The sequence below is a fragment of the Mus musculus genome, chromosome 17, assembly GCF_000001635.26.
Source record: "Mus musculus strain C57BL/6J chromosome 17, GRCm38.p6 C57BL/6J".
Classification (NCBI taxonomy): domain Eukaryota; kingdom Metazoa; phylum Chordata; class Mammalia; order Rodentia; family Muridae; genus Mus; species Mus musculus.
In genome coordinates this window covers 12106365-12122478 of record NC_000083.6, presented here as the reverse complement: position 1 = coordinate 12122478, position 16114 = coordinate 12106365, and the positions used below count along the sequence as shown (strand labels likewise).

At 44.7% G+C, this 16114-nt stretch overlaps 1 protein-coding gene across 4 annotated transcripts in view; it reads right to left on the bottom strand.

The window, feature by feature from the left end:
• Positions 1-3994, bottom strand: part of Agpat4 (1-acylglycerol-3-phosphate O-acyltransferase 4 (lysophosphatidic acid acyltransferase, delta)) — a 101165-nt gene extending 97171 nt beyond the window's left edge. Inside the window, exon 1 of one of the 4 annotated variants that reach the window (XM_006523347.3) lies at positions 3639-3994. Coding sequence is in view for 1 of the 4 variants with exons in the window: in XM_006523345.3 (XP_006523408.3) it covers positions 3639-3798 (160 nt within the window). In the remaining 3 variants the exon portion in view is untranslated. Of the gene's footprint in view, positions 1-3063; positions 3253-3638 lie in introns of those variants that run through there. The other 3 variants (XM_006523345.3, XM_006523348.4, NM_026644.2) reach the window with 3 other exon arrangements.
• Positions 3995-16114: the final 12120 nt, after the last annotated feature.

The following is a 16114-nucleotide window of genomic DNA, read 5'->3' as shown; positions in this document are numbered from 1 at the left end:
TAGTGAATGTTTCTATCATTATCTCCAGGGCTAAGGGAGCCTCCCGTTGTCCCTGCTAGCTCGATACTTCAGTAGTGCATGTCCATAGCATAGCACGTAATGTTATAACAAGGGACTTGATGTTGTTCAATGAACGAATGAATAAATGAGTTATGCAGAGCTGCTAGACAGTGAGGACTGCTAGAAGTCTGGACACTAACAGACCTGAGGGTCTAGGAAAACATTAGAAGAGAAGAAAAAAAAAGAGCAAATAGGCAAGAAATCTTTGCGATGCAAGAATGCATTCTGGGGGGGGGGGGGGGGGTTCAACATAAACCATTCTCACATGGCATTTCCTTTTATTTTGCCATTAGGAGAGAAAAACAGATTGGCTAGTCTTTGAAATCTCTTAATACCTTCCCCCAAGGTGGTTTAAAACTGTAACTGCTTAACTGAGTTGTTCTGACACATAGTGGACACACAATAACTACAAAATACAAACTAACACACACACACACACACACACACACACACACACACACACACACACACCGGCCCCAAGCAGAAACCCTCTTTCCCACAGCCCTGGCAGAATGCTTGCTTTCTCGAGAACTCACTGGAAACCGAATTTCAGAGTCTAAGGCTAGTTTTCCAATGCTAAACTGGACTCATCTGAGTTCTCCAAATGGCAGAATATTACTAAGCGAGGCTTAGCCATGTACTTCATCAGTAAATCAAGAGTCACTCAGAAATAGGCACGCCTCTTTCCCTGCCCACCAGACCTCCCTTCAGAACACAGCAGAACAGAAAGGGTGGCCTTAACCAACTCCTCTCTGAGTAGCCATGATTTAAGGCAAGGACTGGAATGACTAAGATGGCTCCCTCCTTCTCTGCCCTCGCGAGCATCCAAGCTACAGTCAAAGTCATGACATAGCCTGGCCTTCTGAGTCACCTTGGGGTACTTTGTTTCCACCCAGCTCCAGCTGTCTCCCACAGGTTAAACAAGTCACTCTTTCTCTGGATAGCTGAGAGGGGTCTGGTCTGTTTGGTTATTTACTACTTTCTTTTTGCATTGGGTTTGGGTCTGGAAACTTTCTGAGTGACATGCTGAGACAAGCCCACTACTCTCATGCTTTGGAAGGTCGGACGATAAGTCCATTGTCTTGTCCGGCAGAATGCTAAAGTAAGTTTGGCAAAATGAAAGTTGAATCATTATTCTGAGTACGTTTTTTTAATGTTCTGTACCCCTCACCTAATTCTCTTGTCTTTAACTCCATTTTTTTCTCTAGTTAGATTTGTTTGTTTTGAGGGTTTCTAGGGACGTTAGGCAAGTTTTCTACTACCAAGCAACAACCCCAGCCCTCTAATTTTGTGCCCTGTTCTTTAGCTCCCATTTGTAGAGAACTTTTGTATCTGAAATGCTTAAAATCTCTGGAACTATGGTCAGTTTTTAAGACCGAGATAAATAACAGTAGTGAGATAAAGAACATTCTAGAAACTACTGGTTCTTCCCGCTTCCACGTAGCCAAGAGGCTAGGGTTCCAAGCTATGATTGGGCTTTAATAACCTGAAAGTAACCTGAGGCCTTTTAAATTCTTACCACAGATAATCTCAGTAATACAGGACTCTATATTGGTACCAATAAGGAAGGAATTCTGGTACTGGGCATGCACATTAGAAGAGGGTCCATTATCAGGCTTGCTTCAGAGGTACTGAATATAAGCAGCACCCAAAACCACTAATGGGCCTGCCTTCTAAGCAATGAATTATTTGTATCAAGTTTTGTCCACCTCTGCTTATTACTGGGTAGGTGATAATTTCCTCTCGTGTCTTAGTTTTCTTCTGAAGGTTTGTTTTTTCCTCCCTACGTTGCACCAGAAGGATATCATACCTCTAACTTGGGAGTCTTAATTGTTTTTCTCAAAAGGAACCTTACCCACCCACCCCCGATATACAGAGACACACATGCACACATCCACACTACGTTTCCCTCCTCTTGAGATAACTTTTTCCCCCCAGTAGGAGATGCTGAGTGATAACTTCAGATGAGCAGATCCGTGCCAGGTTTGGAAAGACTAGAGGGTAAACACTGGGTAATCCAGGTGAGAGCACCACAGAACAATACCCTAGAGACCCAGCTGGGTAGTTAGCATTTCTTATGCTAACTGAACTTTGATTTGTGGCTAAATGAAGTTCAGAATAGAGCCAAGACTCGTTTTATACATGTTTAGACTTGTGGGTGAGCCTGAACAGCTGATAACATATTTACCAGTGTGAATTATCAGGTACTTTGCAACACTTTATTTCAATGCAGTATCCTCCTATAAAGAGTTAAATCCCCCTGCCCCTCTTAGTTTGTTCAATATCATGTCTTAAGAAATTAGTTAAGTTTCTAAAAGCTGCCCTTAATACTGGAAAGCTTCAAAAACATAAAAGAACTCCCTTTAAAAATCCCGACATATGATGGAGAACCCAGAAGCTTAAATTTAAGTAAATAAAGCGGTGATTACAAATGCCTGTTTCCTTGACAACTCCCCTCCCCCAGCCCTCCTGCGATAGGGAAAAACCAAAATGAAAACGAGAGGAGGGGGTATCTACAGAGTCACGTTGCGTTCCAGCGAGGCCCAGCCAGGCCAAGCCCAGGAAGGAAATACAAATAAATCAATTTAGATTGGGACTGTATTTTTGTGGAGTATATTTTTGTGGTTGTCATAGAAACACCAGAGACAGAAGAACGTGTTGCACGAAAAGAGAGCCCGTATATGTAACAGGAGCCATCGCTACACCTTCACGGTAGCCAAGAAAATGCTTCCACCCTGGGAGGGCTGCTCGCAGAGCCCCCAGAAAGCTCCTCACAATCTGGCACAAAGCAGTGGTCGCGGAGCCCCGGTGCTCCTCCCTCTGCCCCCACCCCCACCCCCGCATCATTCGCTCCAACCCCACCAGCATCCCGCTCCGAGCCTATCCCTTCCAAAGTACTAGGAAACCAGCCGAGCAGAGGGACCCCTGCCAGAGAAGGGCATCCGATCATCACACGCCACACCCCAGGAGAAGGTGCCTGGTAATCGTACCAACACCACCTACCTCGCTCCGGGCAGTTCTTTGCATTGGTGCTCACAAGCCAGAACTGCGAGGCAGGAGCCTGAGGTTCAGAAACTGCCTCTACTTTAGAGAAGCTGTAAGTCAGCCAACACTGGAAAGAAAAAGCGAGACTCCACCCAAAGGGGTGGACCCTTCGGGAAGGGAAAAAAAGGTGGTCCTCGGCTGACGTCTCTCCCCACCCATGTCACTTCCTTTTAAAGCTACGACTTAGCAGCTACTGGGAGGGAAGCTCGGACCCCGTGTAACATGAGTCACCCTCTCCTTCCAATGAGTGTAAAGAAGTGTCCAGCTCGGCCTCCTGTTGGAGCCAGATGGGGATTGGGATCGAGTAGTCACCCGCGTGGATAACAAAGCCATCCCAGTGGCCTGCCGCCACTCGCCCAGCTCAAGAGCCCTGTTGCATCCCCGTGCAAACAGCCTGAGAAACCTCGGCCTCCTGCCCTGGAAATTGCCCCCCCCCCCACGCCCCAAGTCCCCTGTGCCATTTCGTTTGGGGGTGGGGGTGGGGGGAAAACAGGATGAAAGCTGAAGCCCGCGCACTCTAGTGCCTTGCTCACCTCTCCTGGCCACCACTCCGCCAGCCCGGAAGCCCCTTCCAAGATCACGCCCAGCGTTCCCGAGACTAGGACCAACAGACCTAGGATGCCCGGAGCTCCTGTGGATGGATGCTCTCCTTCCAAAGCTGGGTGCCAGCGGGTGCCAGGACTGCCTACTCATGCTAGTGCGCACAAGCAGGCAACACACACATGCACATGACATTTACACTCTTGTTAAGTTAGCAAGGGTCTGAGCAGATTAACCGAACAGAGTCCTGAAACTTTAAGGGGGCGGGGGGGGGGCGGTGTTGGAAGTGCGCAAAGGCCAGGTCTGTGACATTCCTGGAAAGGTGAATTCAATCTCTGGGTGCCTAAAGTGCCCTTCAAATACGGGCTGTTCAAGACACTGTCGCAGATGTTTACATATTTACAGAAAGAATGCCCCGTGGTCGCTCTACTTTCTAGCGCGAGCAGTACTGAGAAGTTCCTCCTCCAGGCTGCAGAAGCACGGCAAATAGCTTGCCCTGCAGACAGGAGCCAAGAAGAAGGTACTCAAGAAGCAGGAAAAGGGTTTGGACTTTGACATCCTGAAGATCATCTAGAATGTGAGAGGAGCAAAGCCAAATGGAGTGAGGGTGGAGGGCATAAGGAAGAATCCAAACCGAAAGCCCATTTGTGGGGTGTAAAAATTAACTTGAACGGCTAGCAAGGGCTATAAAAGTTGTTAGTAAAGAGTTTCCTATAAGTACTGGAGAGATGAGGTGGCTCCGGGTTTAAGAGTGCTTACCGCTCTTGAATAAGTCAGGGTTCAGTTTCAGGCACCTGGCAGCTCACAATTGCCTTTAACTCTACGGAATCCATCACTCTCTGATGTTGGCCAGGGGCACCTGCATGAATGTGGTGCACATAAACTCACATAAGTACACACGCGCGCACGCATATACACACACACACACACACACACACACACACACACACATAACATAAATTACTCCGAATTTTTGTTCTTGGAATCCAATGTAATATTTAAGTTCTTGTTCTTGTTAACTCTAGCTTCTAGAACATTCAATCCCCTCTGGCCACATAGAGAAATGGTCTCAGCACCCCCTCTCCCCAGTAAAATTCTCTCTTATAACTTTTCAAGTTATATTTTGTGACTTTTTTTAAACATTGACCATACCATTTTATTTATTTTTTTTAAGATTTATTTATTTATTATATGTGAGTACACTGTAGCTGTCTTCCACACTCCAGAAGAGGGCATCAGATTTCATTAGAGATGGTTGTGAGCCACCATGTGGTTGCTGGGATTTGAACTCAGGACCTTTGGAAGAGTAGCCAGTGCTCTTAACCGCTGAGCCATCTCACCAGCCCATATTTTGTGATTTTATTGTTGACGGGAATCAATGAGTTTTCCAAAAATACTTTCCAGATAGTTAATTTTTTTTTCATAGTGGCATTTTGGGTGGAAATTTAATTTTAGAATTTGAGACTTGTTGCTGGATGTTGTGGAACATGCCTGGAGTCTCAGCGCTCAGAAGGCAGAGACAGGTGGATGGATCTCTGAGTTTCAGACCAGCCTGATCTACAGAGCTAGTTCCAGGACAGCCAGGATTGTACAGAAAAACCATCTCAAAAAACAAACAAACTAGTTCCAGGACAGCCAGGATTATACAGAAAAACCATCTCAAAAAACAAACAAACAAACAAACAAACAAACAAACAAACAATAACAATAATATCTGAGTCTTCCATAAATTTACATTACACTGATTATAGTTACAGTGAGTGATTTTGGTAAAAACAGCAGGAAATTAAAAATTTGACAATTGCAGCTCTTGCCCCAAGCTCAATATTTAATGTTTTTATTTCATTATTACGATTCAATTCTGATCCTTACTATTGCTAAGGCCTTGTCTGTTAGCCAATATTGCTAAGAGCTCATGATCTTAGAAACCTATCTGAGGGATGGGAAGGTATTGGTGGGTTGAATTCTAGGCGTTTTATTTAAGAGTCGCAATTAGACTCTGCCTCCTGTGTCTATATTCACAGAGGGTTATAAACATTTCTGTCATAATCTAACAGTTCAGCTCAGCAAATATCTCTTGGGAATCCAAGCCACAAAAACAAATGGGGTAGCACTCAATCTCAGAAGGGAAAGAGACGTGTAAACAATCGTGATACTGCATGGACACAAGGTCTCCAGTGGATAGGGGCTCCACCTTGGTCAAAGAACAGGCAAAGGGAAGAGGGCGGAGTGGTCAGCAGAGTCTCTTCCTTCATTTCAGACTCTAAGGGGGATGGGGCGCTATTTCCATCATGACAGCAAGAATTATTGCAAAGAAGACAATTCAGGCTGACAATCCCTAACCTAAAAATCCTAAAGTTTCCAAAATCCAGAACAACTAGAGCTTTTGTGTGACACCTCCCTCTTGTACGCGGTCACTATCAAAGTGCAGACATGCTAATTATTCAATGGTGTATAACATTAACTTTCAGTTCCTTTATAATGTATATATAAAATAATTTTTTTTTAAGTTTTATGCTCAGGACCTGGAGAGATGCCTCATCAGTCAAGAACACTGATTGCTCTTCCAGAGTCGATTCTCAGCACCCAAAATGGCTTAGTGTCAGGACTTTAGTTCATTATCATAGTGGTGAGAAGTACCGTGGCTTGTAGTTGAAAACTGTCCACCAGTTGCAAGGGATCTAAAGCCCTCCTCTAGCCTCTGAGGGCACCCAGTACATACATGCATGTGGGCAAAACACCCCCCACACACTACACCCCCCCCACAGCCCCCCACACATGTTATGTAAAAGAAGTAAGTCCTTCCTTCTTAAGTAGCTTTTGTCTGGGTATTTTAAAAAAAGATTTTGTGTGTGTGTGTGTGTGTGTGTGTGTGTGTGTGTATGTATGTATGAGTGTATGTGTGCATCTGTGTCTCTGTGTGCATGGATCTATGTGAGTATGCCTGTGTGTGCACACATGTGTGAATGCATGTGTGGATGTATCTGTGTGTGGATGTATCAGTGTGAGTGTGTTTGTGCACATATCTGTATATGTGTATGAGTGTGTATGAATATATCTCTGTGTGTACATATGTGTGTGTGTGTGTACATGCATGTATCTGTGTAAGCATATGCACACAACAGCATAAGTTCCCCTGGAGCAGGAACTGGGTGGTTTGAGTTGTCTGGCATGCATGGCTGCTGGAATTGAGCTCAGGTCCTCGGCAGGAGTAGTGAGTGCTTCTGTCTTAGTCAGTGTTCTATTGCTATGAAGAGACCATGACCAAGGGAGAGCATTTAATTGGGGCTGGCTTACAGGTTCAGAGGTTTAGTCCATTGTCACCATGGTGAGATGCAGGCTGGCTTGCAGGAGAGGTGCTGGAGTAGTAGCTGAGAACTACATCTGGATCTATAGGAAGCAGAGTAGCACTGGGCCTGGCTTGGGCTTTTGAAACCTCAAAGCCCAACTCCCTGTGACAAATTTCCTCCAATAAGGCCACACCTACACCAACTAGGCCACACCTTCTGATCCTTCTCAAGTAGTGCCACTCCCCAATGCCTAAGCATTCACGTATGGGAGGCATTCTTATTCAAACCACCATGTTGCATTGTCTAGCCCCCTGTCAGGGTATTCTGTTGTCACAGCAACAGGAACACCTTTTAACCTTTATCTAGAAAGTCCCTCCCAAACATGCCCAGAGGCTGTCCCCTCGGTGATTCTAGTTCTGTCAAGTTGACAATCAGACTCTCATGACTTCTCTATAACAACTATAAAAATATAAACCATACTGTGTGTAGTATGTAGTTCAGTAAATATCACCCCACATTCATGTTTAGCCAGAACCCCAAAATATGACCTTATTTAGAAACAGGCTTTCTGACAATGTGATCAGCCAGGATGAGGCTCAAAGTGGAGCTCAGAGGTACAAAGTGTAGGGTCTATCATTTGTACTCTGGGGGTGCAAAAGAGAGAGTTCCGGGGATTAGAATGGACCCTAGAATCAATGAGTTTATAAGAATAGGAAAAACCTAACACAAGCAAAGACAGAGGCAGACTGGATTGTTGAAAGCAACACTCAAGAGACACCAAGTCCCACCAACACCACCAAAAGCTGGGGAGATACCAGGAGAAACTATTCTTTGGGGCTTCCGGGTGGCCAGTCCTGTTGACGCCTCAGGTCCAGTCTTCTGGTCACTGGGAGCAACACTGCTCATGTTTTACAACACATGGTATGTGGCCATTTGCCATGGGAGTCCAGGGAAACCAGAGTGACACATGCAAAGGCCACTGGACAGCTCAAGACAACCTCTCCCCGGGGACATAGCAGCCTCTCATTTGCTGTCTTATATTTATTGCCTTATGTGCTCTTTCTGCAACATACATGTATGACTTTGATCAGAAAGAAAGAAAGAAAGAAAGAAAGAAAGAAAGAAAGAAAGAAAGAAAGAAAGAAAGAAAGAAAGAAAGAGGAAAGGAAGGAAAGAAAGGAAGAAAGAAAGAAAGAAAGAAAGAAAGAAAGAAAGAAAGAAAGAAAGAAAGAAAGAAAGAAAGAAAGCATGAGGCTGGAGAGATGGTTTAAACTCAAGGCCTTCTTTATACTAGGCAAATGCTCTACCATTGGGCCTCATCCCCAGCCTGTCTGCTTACCTGCCTATCCTATCTTTCCTATCTATCTATCTATCTATCTATCTATCTATCTATCTATCTATCTTTTTACAAATAGAAAACTAAATCTATTTTCTACAACAAACATCTATTGTCATGAATTGACACGTTGCATTGACAGCCTTTGAGCTTGGATCACCATGGCTGACCTCCCTAGTATGTGATCTCTTTACCTGGAAGCTTGTTAGAAATGCGGAATGCTAGGCCCCAGCCCGGACCAGTGAAGAAGAAATTAGATTCAAAGAGCATCTTTGATTGCTGAAGAGATAGCTCGGCGGTTAAGAATGTGTAAGTCCCTTGTAGAGAATCTGAATTTAGTTCCTTGCAGCCGTGTCACCCACTCACTTCACAGCTTTGGCAGACAGTATGCTATGGAAGAAAGAGTGTTGCCATCTCTGGGTGCCACAAGAGTCCCCTGTACTCTTACAGTAAGGCCTACCACTAACCCAGCTTTGTTACCTGTAGCAAAGAAAACAGAGTCCTTCCTGAAGTTTCTGGCACCTTCCCTTGCCTGTTCACATGATTACGAGGGTGAGGGAACCTAGTGGGACAGTGTTCTGGAAGCCTCTGGTGGCACTGTGGGGTCGCAAACAAATGATGGTCCTTTCTAGTCCCCATCCCAATCATTCACATGCAGACTTGTCCCTCTGGCTGACACAGCTCTCCCTGTCCCAAGATGTTTCTTCAGTAACATGATGTTCTCATGTAGTCAGTCTAAAGGCCTCAAGCTGAGCCAGTTCAAAACAGGGTCTTGAGCCGCACCTTGGCTACTGAGAGCTGTCCCTGGGTTATCAGGGTTTTTTTGTTTTGCTTTGGTTTTGTTGATGGCACTTACAACTGTGAGTCTCTATCCTTCTCCTCAGGGCAGGCCTCTGTCATTCTGAGGAGACTGCAAAACCCCACTCAGCATTTCACTTCTGCATAGAACCCAGACTCCTCCCGTTCACACCCAAGGAAGGCCCTTTATGATCTGGCCACATCTCTCTAGCTGTTTTTCTCCCGTACTCTTCATTGGCTTCCCTGTCTCCCATCCTTCACCAGTGGGCTGGTCCTCTTCTAGGCCTTGCTTAGCCTTGCTGCCCGGAGACGGGGTTTCCCTGCGGTGATCTCTGTTAATGAGTGTATTGCGGTGAAATCCACCCGCTGTTTTACATGTGTACTCCACAGTAGCTTGTGAGAGCAGAACTCACACTGTCAAAGACCTGACCCGAGCCTTGAATGATGATCGACTGAAGGAACTTTATCTCTTGTCTTTCCTTTGGCCACTGGCAGCCGGGACTCTTGGCTACTCCTGTAACTTTAGACATCTATTTTATTCACCATTTTCACACATTATAAACACCCACACCAGCCTGTCAATGCCAACACTCTGAGAGATGTAACCCAGGCTAGCCTCATACGAGCTATACGGCTGAGGCTGGCTTAGAATTTATGACCCTGACGCCCCTGCCTCCTTCCTTAGTGTTGGGTTTATCCACTAACGAATGATACTGTACCTTTAAGGAGGCAGTTTAACTCTCCCTAAGGCCATCTTCCCCATTGTCTGCCCTTGTGTCCATCCCCATTGTCACAGCCACACCTTATTTATCTGTCTTCAGAGTAGGTAGGTCCAGAAATTCTAAATCACAGTCAGGCATAGTGACTCATGCTTGTTTTCCCAGCACTCAGGAAGCCAAGGCAGGAAGCTGTGACTTCAGAGCTAGCCTGAGCTACACAGTGAGAGTCCATCTTTAAAAAGACAACTAGTTTGTATTTTTTGCATGGCACACTCTAAACAGATTATCATGTCTGAACCAGGATTACCTTCTCTATGCTTTTGAGCGCTTTTCCTAGTGTTCTTTTGGGGGTACTGTGTGTTCCCTGCCTTTCTGGGTTCTTTATTGTCACTGTTTTCTGTCTTGTCCCAAACATACAGTATCAGATGTTTTCTTTCTGTTTCCTAAACAAGGAACCTGAAGGTGACCTGTTAAGTCACTTCAACGTGGTGGCGCACGCCTTTAATCCCAGCATTTGGGAGGCAGAGGCAGGTGGATTTCTGAGTTTGAGGTCAGCCTGGTCTACAGAGTGAGTTCCAGGACAGCCAGAGCTATACAGAGAAACCCTGTCTCGAAAAACAAAACAACAACAAACAAACACACTTTATATATAATTTTTAAAGATTTATTTATTTATATATGTAAGTACACTGTTGCTGTCGCTGTCTTCAAACACATCAGAAGAGGGCATTGGCTGGGCAGTGGTGGCACACACCTTTAATCCCAGCACTTGGGAGGCAGAGGCAGGCAGATTTCTGAGTTAGAAGAGGTCAGCCTGGTCTACAGAGTGAGTTCCAGGACAGCCAGGGCTACACAGAGAAACCCTGTCTCGAAAAACTTAAATAAAAAAAAAAAAAGAAAGAAAAAAAGAGGGCATTGGATCCCAGAGAGATGGTTGTGAGCCTCCACGTGGTTGCTGGGATTTGAACTCAGGACCTCTGGAAGAACAGGCAGTGCTCTTAACCACTGAGCCATCTCTCCAGCCCCTCACTTCAACTTTATATAGCCAATAAATATCAGAGTCTGGAGGTATATTTAACTCAGAGAATCATGTGTACATGTGTGCGTGTGCATTTGTTTGTGTGTGTTTGTGTGATATATATATATCTCACCCAGTCTGTGGTATTGGGAATTGAACATGTTTCAGGAAAGAACTCTACCTCTCAGCCACATTCCAGCCCAGATTTTGTGTGACTTTTCCTGAGGGACTCCTCACAAACAAATGTCTGTTCTCACCAGACAGGGCACCACACCACACCACACATCAACACTCTGCCCAAGTCCAGCTTGGCAAACTTATGAGTTCACTGCACTTACCAATGGGAACATGATCAAGGCGCTGCTCACAGGAGTGTGGGGGAGCCCAAAGCGGCTGCATCGGAAAAAGGTGTGGCAGAACCTGCCTCATGGTTCTTGAAAGTGGTATTGAAAGCACTGAATTATATTCTGATATTTCTTTCCTCCCTTCCTCTCTTCTTCAGTCTTTCATCCTTTGTCGTTTCCTTCCTTTCTTCCTCCCTTGCTTACTTCTCTATTTTCCTTCCTTCTTTCCTGATGCTGGGGATGAGAACACAGGGCAGCATTCATGCTAGGTAAACGCTCTACCACTGAGGTACACTACAGCCCCATTTTCTATTCACACTCTTGCTGAGAGAGAGAGAGAGAGAGAGAGAGAGAGAGAGAGAGAGAGAGAGATATTAAAATTATCATCACTACCATCATGAGTAATACAGAATGAGGCTTCTGTCTGCAGCCTACAACCTAAGTGTGCTCCATCCTGTCAGAACTAATCACTCACTATCTCCCTCCTTCCCTGAGGTGCGTGATTCAACCAAAGTGGAAGAGAAGCAAACACATGCCTCAAAAGAGTAAGATGGGGACTGGGAGAAATGGTAGCTCAGCGGTTAAGAGCACTGACTGCTCTTCCAGAGGCCATGAGTTCAATTCCCGGCAACCACATGGTGACTTACAACCATCTGTAGTGGAGTCTGACGCCCTCTTCTCGTGTGTCTGAAGATAGCTACAACATACTCATATTAATAAAATAAATCTTAAAAGAAAAAAAAAAACCAAGATGGACCAGGGAGATGTCTCAGGGATGACGGTGACCTGCTACTAAGCAAGTCTATTTCCTGATAGCACACAGTGGAGGGAAAAAGCCTACTCCCACAAGTTGTTCTCTGATTTCCACACATGCATGTACGAAGACAAAAGTAAGTATGGAACCGTTGACTCCACGGGCACAGACTGCTTGGCTGCTCTGCCCTCTCTCCCTTGGCAGAGTTGGTGAGGACCCCATCAGCTATGCATTTCCTGGCCTCTCCCCACCCTTGGGGTGCCTCCCTTGTTTCTGGTGCTCTGCCTGATATATTTGCAAATGCTCCTAAGAACAAGGGTGATGGAGCACTGACCTTGAACAGTGGAGCACTGTCCTTTGGCTCCATCATTCATTTATGACTCTGACTGTGGACACCTGGGTGTCTCCATGTTCTGCAAGGTGCAGGCTGGAGGCCCAGAGCTATAGCATTTGGCTTAGAGGTATGTGTCCTTTTTTGCTGGCTTTCCAGACTACAGGTCCTCACCAGGTAGCCTTCTGGTGGCTCTACACTAAGTGGCCTAGCAAAGATGGAGCCTGGGAATCTCCTAAGGGCTTTTTCCAGGCTTTTTGCTTTTTTTACTAAAAGTAGAGAGATCAGAGTCATTTATTTCTCAGAGAAACCCCTTGGTGGATTTCTTAACAACATGGGATGATCTAAATTATGAAATAAACTTTTTCCAAACCAATTATTTAGTTTGGACCTAGTGAGAGAAAAAAAATCAACTGAGAGTTTTGAACACTCAACTGGAGAAGAAACCATGCCCTCCCCTTTCTCTGTCCCCGCCCTCCCTACCACCCTCTCACTTCCATCCCATCCCCCAATCCTCCAACACCCGCAACCCTCCCCCTCCCCTTTATTTGACATCTTTCTCTGGTCTTTCACTTTTAATAGAATATTCTCCGGACAATTATATCCTGAGAAGACAAGCATCTGCCACAGTCTAAGAGCGTCACCAGCCAATGAGAAACACTGAGAAGTGTCAGAATAAAAAAGATGTGCCAAGATTGCAGCCGTCTCCAGGAGTCCCGTTTGTATTCATTAAACTCTTGATGAATCTACAGCAGTTTAGGAAATCAGGACATGGTCTTAGCAAGGTCAACACACTAAGTCAATGGGCTATGCACCCCTGAGAGAACTTTGACTCCAAAGATGCTGAGGCTGCTCCTGCTGTCCTCCATGTCCTTCTCAGGACACACCATCCCTATTAAGATGGGGTTTTCTTCCCTTCTGAGATTCAGGATGACTGCATGGCCAGCCTGTAGCACAGATGGTGGAACAAATGTCACTGTGCAACTATGAGAGTGGACTCTGGAAAGGCCGGGGCTTCTGAAGTTCTTGGGCATCCAAAGTCACTGAGTATTCATATGCAAGAGTGACCCTGTCAGGTTTTAAGGACTCTCCAGGGAGTCCAGCCTGTGTATCAGACTAGCCCAGGTGTACAACATGTGACCAAAGAAGCTGTTGGAATGTCCTAGGCCTGGTTATAGGAGTCAGTCCATCTGTCCAAATTCTCAGACAAGGCCCTAGAAACTTGGAGCAGAGATGATCTCTCTCTTTCTCTCTGATCTGAACGGCACATATGATCTCTATGAACTTCAAACGCCTAAATTTAGAATGGATTATCATATAGTCTTTTTTGTTTGTTTGTTTTTGTTTTTTTGAGACAGGGTTTCTCTATGTAGCCCTGGCTGTCCTGGAACTCACTCTGAAGACCAGGCTGTCCTCAAACTCAGAAATCCACCTGCCTCTGCTTCCCACGTACTGGGATTAAAGGCGTGTGTCACCACTGCCTGACTATCATATAATCTTGAACAAGAAAATTATGTACTAATAAACAGGAAAATGAAATAAAAGACAAAAATATTTACAATAGCATCGAAGCCTCTGGGGCAGAGGATGAATCCACTGAAAGGGGCGTCTGACTGATAAGAAGAAAATGGTAAAATACCACTAAGAAAAATTAAACAACATGTGCATAAGTGGGGAAATATCACAGAATAACACACATTCAAATATTTATATAAAGATATGAATCTTTATAAAACTGGGCTATAGTTTTCAAGCATTATATTTAAAAAGAAAATTATGAAGTCCACTGGCTGATTCTAACACTCCTGTGGGAATGTGAGGAGCCAAGGATAACCAGAAACAAGGTGGGCATTTCACCTGCTTCAGACTCCAACAGAGATGGGTGTGTGTTATAGAGCTCTGGTGACGCTGGCATTTAGCAGGCTGAGGAAGGAGGACTGTCATGTTTAAGATGAACCTGGATGGCAGAATGAGGGCTGGCTCATTATTATTATGAGCTACAGGCTGGACTAATTCCATAATAATTATGATTATATAATATGCAACACCATATTCACATGAGTACTAAATTACATCATACTTGAAACATAATACATCTATGTTATGGTCTTAGATATATTATTATCATCATACAGAATGAAAAATACAAATCAGGTACTTGCAAGGATTTGATTTATCACACACATGGCACTCACTATAGCCAAGGCTCTCAACCTTCTGATGCTGTGACCCTTTAATACAGTTCCTCGTGTTGTGGCGATCCCCCAACTATAAAATTATTTTTGTTGCTACTTCATAACTGTAATTTTGCTACTGTTAGGAATTGTAATGTAAATATGTTATATGCAGGATGTCTGATATGTGACCCTTGTGAAACGGCCAAGTGATCCCCAACGGGGCTGAGACCCACAGGTTGAGAACCACTTTAGAGAGATTGAAAGAGTCAATAAAAAAAAAAAAAAAGAAGTAAACAGTGTCAAGTCAGCTGATCAGCACACAGAAAAAATAAAACACCATCCCTCCTCACATTGTACAAAAAATTCTTCCTAGGTAGTTGGAGTCCAAAGGTGAATGATAAAATAAGACAACTTGAACACAAAGTGGGACATTATCTTTATCACCCTCAGGAAGAGATTTTCCTGAGCAGGACTCACTCAAGAAGGGAAAGAAACCAAGAGACTGAGTTACCTTCAAATGAAGAAGTTTTGATTTCTAAAAGATGCCATCAACAGTCGCAAGGCGATCTGCAGAGTCCAGGAACAAACTTGTCACTAAGAGCCCTTATCCAGAAGGTATTTAAGCATCCTTCAAGTAAACAAGAAAAAGCCAACTCCATAAATAATGTGAGGTTCTTGGAAAGGCATGTTGCTGAAGGAAATAGCTAACTGAAAAAACATTCAAGATGGTCAATTTCAACAGGAACGCACCCATCAGAATGGCAGCTCAACAATGGGTGAAACGTACTTGCCTGGCGGGGACCACAGAGCAGTTGATAGAGAGTCTGCACAGAAGGATAGCCAGGCCAAGCGTGATGGCCCATGCCTTCTATCCAAGTCCTCAGAAGTCACAGGCAGGTGTTAGCTCTGTGAGTTGGAGAATAGCCTGGTCTACATGGTGAGTTCTATACATAATATAGAGAGACTCTGTCTCGAACAAAACAAAACAACAACAAAGGAAAACAACAGACAGAAAGGCAGACAGAGACAGAGACAGAGACAGAGAGATGAAGTACCCTAATCTATTTGGAGAGTCATGGAATCTGTTTTAATAACACTGAAGGCACACTGAAGACACTGGTGGTACAGCGTTTGCCTCATCTACCCAGAAGAAACCCATGCCTGGGAGAATCAGAATACGTGTGATAATCATCAGAACAGGGTGAGTAGAGGTAGCCAACAGCTGGACGCTCATGCACAGCAGAAGACATAAACAAATACCTTGTGATATGTCTATGCTACATCATCCAGTCATGGAAACAAATGGAACTCAGCTATGTGTAACGACAGGAAAGAATGTCACACATGTAATTTTTTAAGCCAAAAAAAAAAAAAAAAAAAAAAAAAAGGCTAGGAACCAATTCCATCTGGGTGTGGTAAGAGCATAGCTTTAGTCCCAGCAGCTGGTAGGCAGAGGCAGGTGGATCTCACTAAGTTTGAGGTCAGCCTGGTCTACATAGTTAGTTCTAGGACAGCCACGGCTATGTAGAAAGACTCTGACTTAAAAACAAAAAGCTACCTGCCATATGGCTCCACTGAATAGCTCACAGCTGGTGTCAGGGATGGGCGAGTGCTTTGCTTTGGAAGTACAGGAGAGGACAGATGGGAGGGGACAAAGCAGACCCAGGAGGTGCTGTAACATTCCACTTCTCGTTTCAAGCAC